The sequence below is a fragment of the Nothobranchius furzeri genome, chromosome 1, assembly GCF_043380555.1.
Source record: "Nothobranchius furzeri strain GRZ-AD chromosome 1, NfurGRZ-RIMD1, whole genome shotgun sequence".
NCBI classification, from domain to species: Eukaryota; Metazoa; Chordata; class Actinopteri; order Cyprinodontiformes; family Nothobranchiidae; genus Nothobranchius; species Nothobranchius furzeri.
Genome location: NC_091741.1, coordinates 53,442,420 through 53,457,338, shown reverse-complemented (window position 1 = coordinate 53,457,338; position 14,919 = coordinate 53,442,420). Strand labels below are relative to the sequence as shown.

Sequence of the window (14,919 nt, the reverse complement as noted above, 5' to 3'; positions counted from 1 at the left end):
CTCCTCAGAAATGGATGTTGTGAGCCGGGTTGAGTACTCTCTCTTCATCAACATATCTGAGTGTGTTTGCAGGAGAGGGAGCGGCAGCTGCACCTGATCTGCTAATCAACGGGTCGACTACTTAAGAGGGATGGTGAACACAGCTCGACGCCGGATGATTGCTACTGCTTGGTAGTTTCCAGCCCTCATCCTAGTCTCCAGGTTTTTTCGGATTACTCTAGTATGTTTTTTGGTCTTGTGTGATCTCTTGTATTTTGGTTCACCCTCCTCAGGTACTTGATACATCAGGATTACTCACCCAACTCCATAGGACTCCGGACCGTCTCGCTCTGCAACGTTCATCATCCACTCGCCCTGATCAACCCGCTCTCTCTCAACCCCCACGCTCCCTCTCCAGCTCTGCACACTCCCCTCTTGGATCAACCCTGGCTCACTACCTCCCCTCACTCCCCAATCCCACTCAACCCCAACGCTGCATTCCCGTTCCCAGTCCACTGGACTTCCCAGTGCGTCTTTAGTTATCGTTGTTCCAAATTAAAATATTATTTTTTCCATCCATCTGTGTTCGGGTTTGATTCTGCATGTCTTGGATTAGACACCTCCCCCAGAACATGACAATGGAACACTTAAAGTGACTGTGTGTATTTTTCCTGATGATAGGGGGGCAGTAGATACCTAAATTGTTGCAAGCTAGCAGTATTTTTGTGTTGTAAGACCTTACCAACGTATGCCCATTAAGGTCAAAAAGCAGTGCATTAGGCAGTGCAAACTTTAGCAAACTAACAAGCACATCAGACTCCCTTTCATCACTGGCAACGAGTGAAGAAGTACATGTGTAAAACAACAACATTTAAGAGTGGCGAAAATTTTGTAACCATTTGTTATGAATATGTAAATGCATTTTGTCCTCATGGGCTCCTGTATAAGGAAACATGACATTTAATATGGTGTCGCCCAGTGACTTAGACTCGCTCCCATGTATTTTAGATCTGATTTTTATGGTTTTATGTTAAGAAGCCGCCAATATTTTTCAACAACTGGGATTTTATTCATTTTCAACAACATTTTGATGGATATTTCCATTAACTAATGGTAAAAACTACATATAGTCTCTTAAATCAAGGGAAGTTTAGCTTGTCAGAAATAGGAAATTGTACCGGAGGCTACTACATGGTCTAGCCCTGGGATTGAAATAGGATCATACATGTACTCTATATTACAAATGGGTCTTATCTAGTAACAAGGTCTCCCTTATTCTTATTTTTCTGCACACAGACCAGAATCACATTGACCCAAGCTGCTCGGCAAACTAACTTTTCAGTCCCTTGATTCTTTGTAAATATCTATTTAAATATAGAAATTGTAATAACGGCTGCATCATTTGTTCCTTTGTATTTTTAGAGTATGAAACAACTTGGTTGAACAACTAAAAATCAAGCCCCGCAGTTAGGATGAAGTTTAAAATCATGTTTTGAACCTACATCAAGAATGCATGCTGTACCATGTCCAGCTTTACTGAATGAGAAATGCACAAGACATGGTAATTTAAGGATTTCACTGCTTAATTGAAAGGTTTCTGCTAAAATCCCTCCAGTTCCTAACATGCACAATGGCACTATATGTGCCATCTGAGCTGGTTTCATCTAAAAGATCAATGGTTAAGACGACGGTGTTCTTTTATCTCAGTGTTGTGTCATCTTTATTACATTTTCCAATAAAACATGCAGGATTTCGTCTGAATTTGATTATTTTTTGGATCACAAGATTTTATTATTGTCAGACACAAATGGTTTCATGCCAAACTGCATCAGTATTTCAATGAAAAACAACAATCCTCCATGATTGTGCATCCGCTTCCTTGTATTTCCGTCCCTGGATAAGGGTTCTCTGTCCGGACACGCTAGAAGAACCTTTCCTGGTGGTCCCACGCTGGTTTTACGGCAACTGATAAAGCTTATCTCATCCAGTCATCTTTCCTGTGTGCAGAAATGATCCTCACACGCAGAGAAGCTCTGATTGTTTGCACAAAGAAAATATGTGTTTCTTATCCACTGATGCTGTCTCACCCAGCAGTATTGACTGTATTTCCATACTTGTTGTACTTATAATTAATGTATGTTGCATTTAGTGTTTTCAATGTTTGCATATTTTCTCAAAATCCCATTTTTGGCTCCAATTTCTGCACACTGAGTAATGAGCTCATTGTACCTGAGTGAGTGTTTACACAGGGGCCCATATGGCCCCTTTGTTGTTATTTATCTGATCTTTACAACTTTACAGAAGGAAATACAGCTCTGCAAAATGTGTTGCACCATTACAGGGTTATGTTTTATGTTTGTCACATTTAAATGTTTTTTAGATCAGCAAAAAAAAAAAAAATAACCTAAATAACTTCGAAATGTAAGTTATTACTAAGGGGGAAAAGGCTATCCACGTTAACCTGGCCCCATATGTAAAAACATAAGTACCCACCGAGACCTGATTTCTATGGGATTGAGTTATGAAACAAAATCACTATAATCAGTCAGACAACATGGAGTCAGCTCAACGACCTCAAAAAGCAACACATCATGCCTGGTTCTAAAGAAATTACAAATCAAATTTACCTAGAACAACGTCTGAAGCACTGTTATGGTTAAAAGAATAGCAAGCGGTTTTGGCTTGCTTTTAGCACCCCCTAGTGCCCATTAGTAAAAATGAAAGAAAAACTCCACTGCGCGTTTATCAGTTTAACACCTTAGTCTAACTGCTGTAAATGTCTCCTCAGCCTTCATTAGTTTCTACAGGAGCGGTTCATCACTTAATCAAACAAATCAGCTGTGCTCATGACCTAAAATATGCAGAAAGTGTGCTGGAAGCAGACTCCAGTGCCAGGCATGCCAGCTTCACTTTACCAAGTCCAACAGGGACCGGACTGGCTACTCTGAAGTTGCAAGTGCATTTTTGTGGTCACAGGGGGAGGTGGGATCTGAGTGACCTTTCATTTCGGTGCATAACACAGTGATTTAAAAATAAGAAAAAAGTTGCATAGTATGATTTTAAAGATCATGATTTAACTAGAAGAAACACTATAAGAACGTTCCAAAACCACACAAATGCTGTCTCACATTTACCAAAAAACACCTTTATGATCCCAAAGACTTTCAGGAAAACATTCTGATGAAACAAAAGTGGAACTTTCTGGATGGCACGTGCGTCCTGTTAAATTTGACATGGAAACAACAACATTCAAGCACAGTGGCGGCAGTGTGATGGTCTGTGTTTTGTTGTATCTTTAGCTTTTGCGCCATTTTCTGAACAGTTCCATGCATTAAAGAAAACCAAATCTGACTATTCTTGTCTCTTGTTTAATGTACTATGCCACAAAGCACCATGAAAGAGGAGGAATCCACGCAGGAATCTGATTAAAATCTGCCGGAAAAAAAAAACATCCATTATGACAAAGACTTTCATTTAAGTAGCTTTAGGATTTTATCTTCTAAGTGCCACTGAACCATCAAGCTCAGGGTCCCAGCACTCAGCTAATTATTGGGTCTAATTCAAGCACAGCTCTGACAAACACCTTTGGTGAGGGATCGTCACGCCTTCATGCTTGTCAATGTTTTTCTTCCAAATCTGTGCAGTTCACTGACCTGCAACCTGACGGTCTTTGAATCAGCATTTACACCTTGAAATTTGTGGTTTTGGGCATACTTGGAATTTTAAAAGAAGTCATTCCCATGCAGGTCACCAAAGATTCAGAGCAGCATTCTCAAGTTTCCTTCTAAATGGACCTGAGGACTCTGATATGAGCTGAGAGGGAAACCTTTGAAACCGGAGTTCTGTTGACTCTGAATGTAACTTTATAAAATGATAATTTAGATCAAAATTGATGCTTTTTTGGGCTCTAAATGTCATTTCAACATCATATTAAAACAAAACAAAAGATCTTCAGACTAATAGACATTAACTTGAAGAGGAAATTGGATAGATGTCATTATTTTGCTAGGACTGATGGCAGATACAGTCCCTGACACTTTGATAGTATACGGAAAAGGATTAGGGCCAGGAAAACATAAAGAATCCCGACTTTAAAGGTGTGGTTGATGGAAAAAATGTTTTAAAATGTTTTTCTGATTATAAACGATCACTCTGAGTTTTTTATGCAGGTTAAACATGAGAAAAGTCTTCTACACCTATTTCCTGCATTAGCTTTTGATAGAAAATAGACGGTGAAACTCTACGATTAAAAAATCCTAACAGATCTATGTCACACTGTGAATTGGCGTACATGGACTGAACAATCTTGACACGTGACGGGGAAGGCTGTTGTTGTTTTAATGTCCGGGGAAAAGCAGAGGACGTCTTGGCTAGTTTAAGCTAACAGTTAGCATTAGCAACTTCACCACACAGCAGAAGGTCATCCAGGCTTGTGTTATCTGTGAAGATCAAACATCCATGTTGCAAGTCAGTGGTGTTGCTGTTGTCCAGTCTGCGGCGAAATGTTCAAATATCATGAAAACGACTCCAAAACCTTCCGTTTGAAGCTCAGCTGTGATGTGGGTAACTTTTAGGTCTGAGAAATGGTGCACAGGGTTTTCCCCTCGAGGACTTACAAGGCATTCATTCCTACTGGAGACCACTGCAAATGTTTTTTTAGACCACTGCAAATGAATTGAGTAAACAACCACTCCTTTAAGCAGAATTCTGACAATAACATCGAATTAATGTTCTTCACCTTTTTTCTATTTTCTTTTCTTTATCTTCTCTTTTCTTTTTAGTGTCCCTCTTAAGACTGAATATAAACTTAAGTTACTAAATAATTTCGGTGATGAAGATATGATAAATAAAATTTCTATTGAATAAAAAAGGATTATGTCGTTTTTATTTGACTTTGTTGGCATGACATTCCAGTCTTCATTCAAATTTATAAAACAAAAATACATTTCAGGTCAAAGTTCACAACTGTGTCACACATTTTAAAATGACCCACAGTCTAAACACATGTTTTCACTTTTTGCAAATAGTTTCAAGTATAGCTTCTAAACTTGAAGCACCTGCAGGAGTGACAAGCTTAAAGAAAAACGTTTGCTGTTTTTTCTTCTGAATGCTTAAACAACAGTCAGTATGCTCATTTTTCTTGTAGCCACATCATTTTTAACATTTTTGCGTGACTTTTTGACATCTTAGATCTGTCGTTTTATTTGTTTTTTAAACACATCGTTTCACATTACATTTTACATCTATAGTCTTTTTTTTTTTAATAAAACAAGCTACACCACCTCCCCGCGGTTGCTGATGCTGGTTTTGGACTCTCCATCACTGCCGCACTCTGTTCTCCGCCTGCAGGCTTTTCCAATGTGCGTCTCCATACCGGAGACGTTCAAGTCCAACAGACTCTGCAGGTGTTTGATATAGTCAATAGCCGCTCGCAGCGTCTCCACCTTGTTGAGCCGCTTTTCCTCAAACTCGTGCGGCAGGTGCTCTCTGAGACGCGCGTATCCCTCGTTGACGCAGCGCACGCGATGCCGCTCTCTCTCGTTCCTCTTCTGGATGAACGCAGGTTCGAAGGAATAATCACACACGCCGATGGAGGCGTGGAAGGGGAAGCAGGGAAACCGTGCGTAGGATAAACTCTGATCGTGGACCGGGTTCAGGTAGGTGGCTTCGATGTGGAAGGGAAGTCGGAGCGCATCCCGGTAGCGCGCTGCGCTGGAGATGCTGCGGAGAGCCAGAGGAGGCGCAAATGGAATATGCTCCAAGTACTCCTTACTGTAAGACATATTTCCTACAGGGAAATGCGATAAGAAAAGAATGAGCACGTTTACAGGCAGAGAAAGTGTCAAAGTAATGACCAGCCCATGCAGAGTTTGCCTACATTTGCGCAAAGAGTTTTCTCCCTCTATAATGAAGAAGATGGCCTTCTGACTTTTTAAACAGTCAGATACGGGTTGTTTGTTGCAGGGTTTTGAGGCTGTAACCCAGATTGGGTGGGATCTGGGGGCGGAGATGCAGCCAAATAGCTTTCTCATCCAGATGAAACAGTTTACTGCGCGCTTTCTTACTTCCGTTGAGAAGAAAAGCAATTCTCATCACAAAAAGAAAGGTGAAAAAATACTGATAGCTTATTTCCCATCAGCACAAAAGATAACTGTAATGGCGCAGAAAAGAAATAAGGCTGCAAGACATTATCCTACATTAATACATGTTTATTGCAAAATAACATGTAAATCCTGAAAATGAATCTCCTTATAGGGAAACTATTTTCCTTGTTTTTGTTTTTTAAACATGCAAGAGCTTCATAAAAAGAAGATGCTTCAAAGATGGTCAATGAAAATCCAGATTCAAATCAAAGTTTTCTTATTTCACTTTAAAACAACTTCTATAAAAAGTTATGTTAAAATCCTAAACCGCAGCATTGTAAGCTTCTCTAAATAGCTGTTTTCAAACGTCTACAGTAGTTACTGTACGTAAACACGTCTTCGCAAACTTCTCACCTAACCGATGCACCTAACCCTAACCCACTTAAAAAAAACAGAACTGTGCCTTTAAGAAAAACTCGTTTGGAACTGATCCCAGATCGGCATCCGCTTGTAACACGCACTCACGCATGCGCATACTAGCTGTAGTTGTGCTATCATGGCCGTGCACAGAGAAAGGTTATGTTGGTAATGTTGTTATTTTATAGAAAATTATTAAATATTTAGCAACACGGTAATGTAGACGTAATGTATCCGTGTTTTGTACAGTCTAAACACGTGACTGTTGTCTGCTTTTTTACCGAGCTGTTGGCTTGTTTAACTTTGCAAAGCTAATGATTAGCATCTGTGATGAAACAATTGTTTATTTTTCCTTTTTTTCTTGGCGTTCAGCATGTCATAGATTTGTTTAAACGATCATTTGTCTCCCCCTTAGCAAGATATGTAGCAGCTTTACGGGCTTAAGTAAAGGACAGCGGTTATTTAATTAATTCAAGTAAGTAATCGAAGCTAACGCTTATGTTCCACATGCCAGAAAATTATGAACTTGTTTTAGGGGCATTTAACAAATAGAATAAAATTCCCCATGAATCAGAAACTTTGTTTTTATTAATGAATAGTTTATTCCAAGCTTATATTAAATTAAACGTAGTAATTTTGTTGAACTGGAGCAATTATGTGGTCGAGAAATGCCAAAAATGTTTCATTATTGAACACATTAAACACAAAAAATACAGAAATCACGAATTTTGCTTTAAGGATCATTTGTATGTACACTAAAGTTACAACTGATTTTAAGTGGTCACGTGGAAAAGGTTCGGGTGTCTTTCCCTTTGACTAAATGCAGAATCAGAACCATATATCAGTACTTGACATCAGTATTGTCATTTATTCCGACACAATAATCTCTAATTGTTGCAAAGCGCTTTGTTTTCTGTGGTTTTGACACGGATGTTAACTAATGTTTTTCTACAGGATGAATGACATGAACCTGAGTCCTGTGGGCATGGACCAGCTCAGTGTTCCCTCTGTGAGTGCCAGCCACCTGGGTCTGCCCACTTCGCCCACGCACAATCCCATTCCCACACCAGGTATGATAAATACTAGAATCATTTTTATTTTAAATGTTTTTTCTCCCCCCAAAATTCTAGGTTTTCACATCCCATTTTATTCTCGTGGTCTCTGTCCCTACCCTAAATTGTGTGTGTTTTGGTTCAGGGATGCCTGTGGCCATCCCCAGTTTGGGTCCGTCCATTGGTTCCCTCCCCTCTGCTCTGTCTCTGATGCTCCCCATGGGTCCACTCAGTGACAGAGGAGTCATGTGTGGCCTACCTGAGAGGAACTACTCCTTGCCGCCTCCCCCGTACCCCCACCTGGAGAGCAGTTACTTCCGACACATACTGCCAGGTGAGTTAAATCTGAGTGATCGTTCTGTGAATTAATATTTTGAACTTTCACCGTGAAGTATAATGTGTCTACACAAATTTACCCTTCAAAGAAAACTGACATGACTTTGATAATTAACGTTGTGCCTCGATCACTTTCTCTTCCAGGTATTTTGTCCTACCTGGCGGACCGTCCACCCCCGCAGTACATTCATCCCAGCAGCCTTAACATGGATGGGACCTTGTCGGTGGCCAGCAACAATCCCTCAGGTCTGGACCCCTACAGTGGACCTGTGGGGCCCCTGGAGCAGGGCCTGGTGCCCATGGACTCGAGACAGGTCAGCGGGCAGGGAGAGCTTCACCAGGCTGGCCCTCACGAGCTGGACTCAACAGGGTTAGCTATGGAGTCACGTGTCAGCAGCCCCCTGTCCCCAGACCGGATGGGGGAGGAGCTGGCAAACATGGATGGAGTCGGAGTGGTGGCAGTTTCCGATGCTCAGCAGCAGCTTGCTGGAGGGAGGCAGCCTCAGGCTCACGAAGGTCTGACAGGAGTGGACTCTTCTGGAGGAGTGATCCCCCTCCATGGACCTTCAGTGCTGGAGCTACCGGTGGTCATGGAACCTAATCATATGGGAGGCAGGGTGGGAAACTCGGGAGGAGGAGGGGCGGGAGGGCTTGGGGAGCAGCTCCACTCAAATGGAGAAATGAGCTCCGGCGTTGTGAGTGTGGTGCTCACCGGCTCCTTGGCCAACCAGAGCCAGCTATCCCATTCAGAGTCATCAGTGTCTCTGCATGGACACTCAGGGATGGGACTGGAGGCTGTAAATGTGTCCCCCATCACTGCTGACGTGTCTCTGGGACCAGAAAACAACCTGGTCCTGGTCAACTCCACCCTGCAACTGGAGGAATCTGCTCCCAACAAGGAGAACATGGTCTCTGCCTTCACCATCTGTGAGTGATAAAAAAAATTAAAATACGAATGTTTTTCTTGATATTCAGCAAGTTCTTCTCTTTTAGGGTGCACTTTGTGCGAGCGCTCATATACCTCAGACTGTCCAGAACACGGCCCAGTCACTTTTATCCCCGACATGCCCATCCAAAGCAGAGCTCGCCTGTCTTTGCCACGTCCGCTGTGCCTTCGCATCTCAGTGACTGATGAGCCCCTCGGTAAAAGATTAAATCATCATTGACCTCTTTCACTAAAACGAAACGCCTAGGTCATTCGTCAGCAGGTTTCCAGCATTGCGTTAACTCTGTAGCTGACAGTAAACTCATATATGTTGTAGTTTCTTTCTCTGGGAGTCGTGAAGTGCTAAAGTGTGGAAAAAGGTCTAATTTGCATTCAAACCATACTCTGTGTTTGTCAGGGAGTCAGTCCTGGTGTTTTCACTGGCATTCTTGTTGTTTTCTGTAGGGATGGACAATATCGGTATTGGCCGATGTTAGTCATTTTTTAACATATCGGCATCGGTCCGATAAATGAAACCGGGCCGATATTAACAACCGAAATGTTTTCCATCTCGTCTCCATTTGTTTGCCTGTTTCAGAGGGTGAGGGGGTTGATGTGTAATTTTTTAGTAGTCATGTGAACAGTTAATGAAATCATCTCAGAACCGTAAATGTGTGTGTTGTGTGTACATAATAACGTAAATTCGGCTTTAATAATTTTCATTCTATATAAAAACTGCTGATTTTAGAAGCATTAATGTCAGTATATCAGTATAAGCAAATATCGGTTATCGGCCATAAAAGTGATCTTAATATCGGTATCGGCCCAAATATTTCATATCGGTGCAGTTTACTGTCTTTTATCATCAAGCATTTTTTTTTTAAACAAGTGTCCTCATGGTGCCTTTCAGGAGTTTTCGTGCGGGACGTTATTCCTCCACGGACTTGCTTTGGACCAGTGGTGGGTCAGCACTGTAGCAATGTGGATCTTTCTGATTGGCCAGAAAAAGACACACCTCAGATATGGAAGGTGGGTTCTGCTGTCTCTATCAGTCAAATAAAATACTGCTTTAATAGATGAAACTAAAAAGAAAAGCATTTCTTTGTAGATGTACCACAACAACGTTCTGGAGTTCTACATTGTGACAACGGATGAGAATGAATGCAATTGGATGATGTTTGTCCGCAAGGCAAGGTATGAACCACCACGGTGATTAGAGCTGGGCGTCGCAGACAAAAACAGTTTGACATTGTTCTGCGTTCGCTGTATTTATTCTTTTTGCTATAATTGCGACCTATTTGACTCTGATGGTCCTGATGATGACGTAGATTAAAATCGGTTGTTTTAATTTTTCTCCTCATCCTCTTCTTTGTAGCTTTCAGCTGTAACACAGAATTAACTGGATGCTGTCTCTGTCCTTCCCCGTCTGCTTAGGAGCCATGAAGAGCAGAATCTGGTGGCTTATCCTGCAAACGGTAAACTGTTTTTTTGCACGACCACAGAGATCCACCCAGACCAAGAGCTACTCTTCTATTACAGCCGAGACTATTGCAGGCTGATGGGTGAGCCCACAGAGAAATGTCTCGAGGAGCGGTTAAGATAAAACTAGAAGTATTAACGGTTCTGTTTTTTGGTGCAACCAGGTGTTCCTCAAGTTCCTGAGGGCCAGATCTGCCAGTGCGGAAAAGAGTGCTCATCCTTCTCTGACCTCAAATGTCACCTCAGCACCCACAGCCAGCCTCCACACAGGCACAGCCCATCTCATCAGGACCACAGTCAGCAGCAGCAGCAGCAAGAGCCGCAGCCACAGCAACAACACATGCTCCCGGAAGAGAAGCTGACAAACGGAACCTCGAGCTCCTCCTCCTCTCCCTGGCCTTGTAACAGTCACACAGCAGGACAGACAAACGGCGACAATAACAATTGCAGCAGCAGCAGCGGTAGCAGGAACTCCAACAGTGCTGCCTCCAGAGCAAAAGGCCAGGGTAATACACGGGTGAAGAAGTTCCAGTGTCACATGTGTTCCCGAGCTTTTGTCACATCCACGAGGCTCAATGTTCACGTCATGGGTCACGTGGGGGTGAAACCCCACAAGTGTGAATACTGCAGCAAGGCCTTTAGTGATCCCAGCAACCTGAGGATGCACCTCAAGATTCACACAGGTATTTAAAGTGTTTTCTGAGGCCCAATTAAACAGTTAATATATTCATATGCCTCTAATCACTCTTTTTTATTTAAATGTTTTACCATTTTTGGGTAAATACTCGATATGGCAAACATTACTAGACAGTTTATGGCAGATTGACATTTATTTCATTGCTAAAAAGAAACTTTAGGATTAATACGTGTGAATGTGTTTTAACTCACCAAAGTTTTGGCACACCCAACAACTATAGCACTATGGTGACAAGTAAAACTTCCAGCTTTATTCTTTTGATGACTGGATGTGCTTTTATAATTCTTAAAACGTATTAATATGGATGCAGTGTGTTGCCCTTATGGTACTCTTGCTGTGTAACACTGCTGAGTTACTACAGGAGCTCAACAGGGTCAAAACAAATTCTAATATTCTTTTCAACAGAAATGATTAATATTAAATTATTTTGTTCTATATTCCAACTAGGGATGTAAGAAAATATTTATATGGCAAGATATAGTGATGTTTTCCCCCTGCAATATTACATTGATATTCAAAAGCCATGTATCAAATTTTGGGAAGAATTTACTTGCATACGGTACATTTGTGTATTTTCTTTTCCTTTGGTGCAATTCAAAGGTCAACCGCTAGTCGGCAGCAGTGTGCAATGTTTTTATTTTCCACCATTGAAATGTAAATCCCTCTTTCATGGTTCAGATACCTCATGTTAAACACGTTACGTTTCAGTTTGGACTGTTTGTTGAATTTTCCTGCAATAAATTCAGTCTAAAAAAATAGCTAATATCATCTGGCTGAACGTATCGCAATATATCGTATCGTCTCCCTATATTGTGATACGTATTGTATCGCCAGAATTTGACCAATGCACATCCCTAAGTCCAACCATAGGTTTCCAAAGTATCAACTATTTTGTTTGCACAGAGTCACTGTTTGGACATCCAGCTCTTTGCTTTTATGGCAACACTGTCTCGTTAATTAGCTGTAGTTGTTTATTCCTGATCTTTGTACGTCTCATGCCTTTTCCACTCCATGCTGTTGTTTTTCATTTTTCAACAGGTCAGAAAAACTACAAATGCACTGTGTGTGAGAGGTTGTTCACACAGAAGTCTCATGTGGCTTCACATATGCTCATCCACACTGGTGCAGAGAAGCTAAAATGCGACCTCTGTGACAGAACATTCATCAGGAAGAGTGACCTGAAGCAGCACATGTTCTCTCACACCAAGTATGTATTGAATGTTTAGTTTAAAATGTGTCAGACTGAATATTATCTGTTGTTGTTTGTCTTTTATCTCCTTTTTTTCCCCCTGACAGTGAACGACAGATTCAGTGTCCAAAGTGCAACAAAAACTTCCTCAAAATGAACCACCTGAAGAAGCACATGAACTCTCACGAGGGCAAAAGAGACTTTGTCTGCGAGAAGTGCCACAAAGCTTTCCTAACGAAATACCACCTCACACGTCACCTAAAAATCTGTAAAGGTCCCAAAACAGAGAGAACAACTCGTAAAGAGCAGAACGTTAATGAAGAGGAGGAGGAGGAAGAGGAGGAGGAAGATGAAGATGATAGCAGAGATGGAAGAAGTGCTGGAGAACGACTCCACCAGATTGATACAGCCATCGAAGACGACTGTGGTTTGGATGTTAGAGGTTACAACTCTGAGAAATCTCTCTCACCTTCTCATAGATGACACTGAGCCTCTAGAAATGTTTAATTTATTCACTACAATATCATTATTTTGCTCTTGTACCTATTCATTTTTTACTTTAACTATGTATATGAGGTTGAAAAGTTCTGACTAGATATAGTCGAACTGTGCAATATCACCAATCACAGTTTAGACTACTCACCCTTTTTGGAGTGTTTGGAGGGGATGCTCTGGAGAGCGCTCCTTCCAGTGACTCCCTCGTTCTGCTGGGGGACTTAAACGCTCACGCGGGCAATGACAGTGAGACCTGGAGGGGTGTGGTTGGGATGAACAACCCTGATCTAAATTTGTGCAGTGTTTTGTTATTGAACTTCTGTGCTCATCATGGATTGTTCATAATGAACACCACGTTCAGGCATAAAGGTGTCCATACGTGCTTTTGGCACCAGGATACCTAAGGCCGCAGCCTGATCGATATCGTTTCACCTGATCTGTGTCTGCATGTTGTGGACACTTGGGTGAAGAGAGGGGCGGAGCTGTCAACTGACTACTACCAGGTGGTGAGTTGGCTTGAGTGGTGGGTCCTGATACCAGTCAGACCTAGCAGGTCCAAATGTATTGAGAGGGTCTCCTATGAACGTCTGGCAGAGTTTCCTGTCAGAAGGAGCATCAATTCCCACCTCCCAACAGAACTTCCATAACGTTCCTGGGAAGGTGGGGGGACATAGAGTCCAAGTGGGCCATGTTCCGTGCCTCAAGCTTTGGCCGCAGGGTCATCTATGTCTGTTGTGACCACAACCCCCGAACGTTTGGGATGCCGTTAAGCTGAACAAACAGTCCTATCAGGTCTTTTAGCCTGTGGGACTTCAGAGGCAGCTGGTTCTGGTAGTCAAAGCGGAATACAACTCGGTCACAAGGCAAAGCCTCGGGTGTGGGGGGAGTTTGGCGACATCATGAAACAAGACTTATGCACGGCTTTGAGGAGTTACCGGTCCACCATCCCGCAACTCAGGAAGGGAAAGCAGTGCACTGCCAACACTGTTTATATTGGGGACAGTGTGCTGCTGACCTTAAATCGAGATGTTGTGGATTGGTGAGTGGAGTACTTTGAAGACCTCATTCCTACCGGCTCGCCTTCCAGTGAGGAAACAGATTCTGGAGATTTTGGGTTGGGCTCTCCAATCTCTGGGGCTGAGGTCACTGAGGTGGTCAAAAAGCTCCTCGGTGGAAAGGCTCAGAGGGTGGATAAGATCCGCCCAGAGTTCCTTAAGGCTCTGGATGTTATAGGGCTGTATTGGCTGTTGCGGCTCTGCTATATTGCATGGACCTCGGGGGCAGTTCCACTTGATTGTCAGACTGGGGTAGTGGTAGGGGGACTGCAGGATGTGTTCCAACTATGGGAGATCACACTCATGAGCCTCTCTGCCAAGGTCTATTCAAGGGTTCTGGAGAGGAGGGTTTGTCGGATAGTCGAACCTTGGATTTAGGAGGAGCAATGTGGTGAAGCAGCTGGGATGAGAATCAGCTCCTCTAAATCCGAGACCATGGTCATGAGTTGGAAAAAGGTAGAATACCTTCTCTGGGTCAGGGATAAGGACCTTCCCCAATTGGAGGTTTAAGTATCTCGGGGTCTTGTTCACGAGTGAGGGAAAGATGGAGCATGAAAGCGATAAGCGGATTGTGCGGCATCTGCAGTGTTAGGACATTGTCTTGGTGAAAAGAGAGCTGAGCCAGAAGATGAAGCTCTCGATTTACTAGTCGATCTACATTCCTAACTTCACCTATGGTCACGAACTTTGGGTAGTGACCGAAAGAATGAGATTGCGGATACAATTGGCCGAAATGAGCAGTGTTTTATTATTGGACTTTTGTGCTCGTCCCATAGAGATGGGGAGAGAAGGTCGAGGGGCTCGAAATAGATTTGCTGCTCCTGCACATCAACAGGAGCCAGTTGAGGTGGCTCTGGCAACTGATAAAGATGCCTCCTGAATACCTCCTTGTGAGATTTTCCAGGCACATCCAATCGGGAGGAGACCTAAAAGTAGACCAAGGACACGCTGGAGGGACTGTCTTCTGACTGGCCAGGGAAAGCCTTGGGATTCCCCCAGAAAGTGGCAGGGGGGTGTGAAGTCTGGGCCTTTCGGTTCAGGCTGCTGTCCCCGCGACCTGACTCTAGATAAGCGGAAGAAAATGGATGGATGGATGGACTAAATACATATATGTTTTGTGTAAAAAGGTGCCACTTAAAAAATGTCAGTGCTGCTATATTTGTTGTTTTAGGAAAACAATTTGAACAGTTTGGTTTTATGTAAAGCTGTCTT

General features: G+C 42.6%; 2 protein-coding genes across 6 annotated transcripts; one reads left to right on the top strand and one right to left on the bottom strand.

Moving 5' to 3' along the window:
* Window positions 1-5,170: 5,170 nt before the first annotated feature.
* Window positions 5,171-5,899, bottom strand: LOC107382405 (achaete-scute homolog 4). The gene has a single exon (XM_070549042.1). It carries the CDS (start codon window positions 5,760-5,762, stop codon window positions 5,253-5,255), a length of 510 nt encoding a protein of 169 aa, XP_070405143.1. The 5' UTR covers window positions 5,763-5,899; the 3' UTR covers window positions 5,171-5,252.
* Window positions 5,900-6,585: 686 nt separating this feature from the next.
* Window positions 6,586-12,861, top strand: prdm4 (PR domain containing 4). 5 transcript variants are annotated; one of them, XM_070549037.1, is made up of 12 exons: window positions 6,590-6,647; window positions 6,895-6,954; window positions 7,434-7,549; window positions 7,677-7,865; window positions 8,012-8,794; window positions 8,843-9,010; window positions 9,703-9,821; window positions 9,901-9,986; window positions 10,227-10,354; window positions 10,436-10,954; window positions 12,007-12,175; window positions 12,265-12,861. In XM_070549037.1, the coding sequence occupies exons 3-12, from the start codon at window positions 7,435-7,437 to the stop codon at window positions 12,638-12,640; spliced, it is 2,652 nt and encodes an 883-aa protein (XP_070405138.1). In that variant the 5' UTR covers window positions 6,590-6,647; window positions 6,895-6,954; window position 7,434; the 3' UTR covers window positions 12,641-12,861. The 5 variants fall into 5 exon arrangements, with proteins under 5 accessions (XP_070405136.1, XP_070405138.1, XP_015812661.1 ...); XM_070549035.1 differs by lacking the exon at window positions 6,895-6,954 and having other exon boundaries at window positions 6,586-6,638; XM_015957175.3 differs by lacking the exon at window positions 6,895-6,954 and having other exon boundaries at window positions 6,592-6,647; window positions 8,861-9,010.
* Window positions 12,862-14,919: the final 2,058 nt, after the last annotated feature.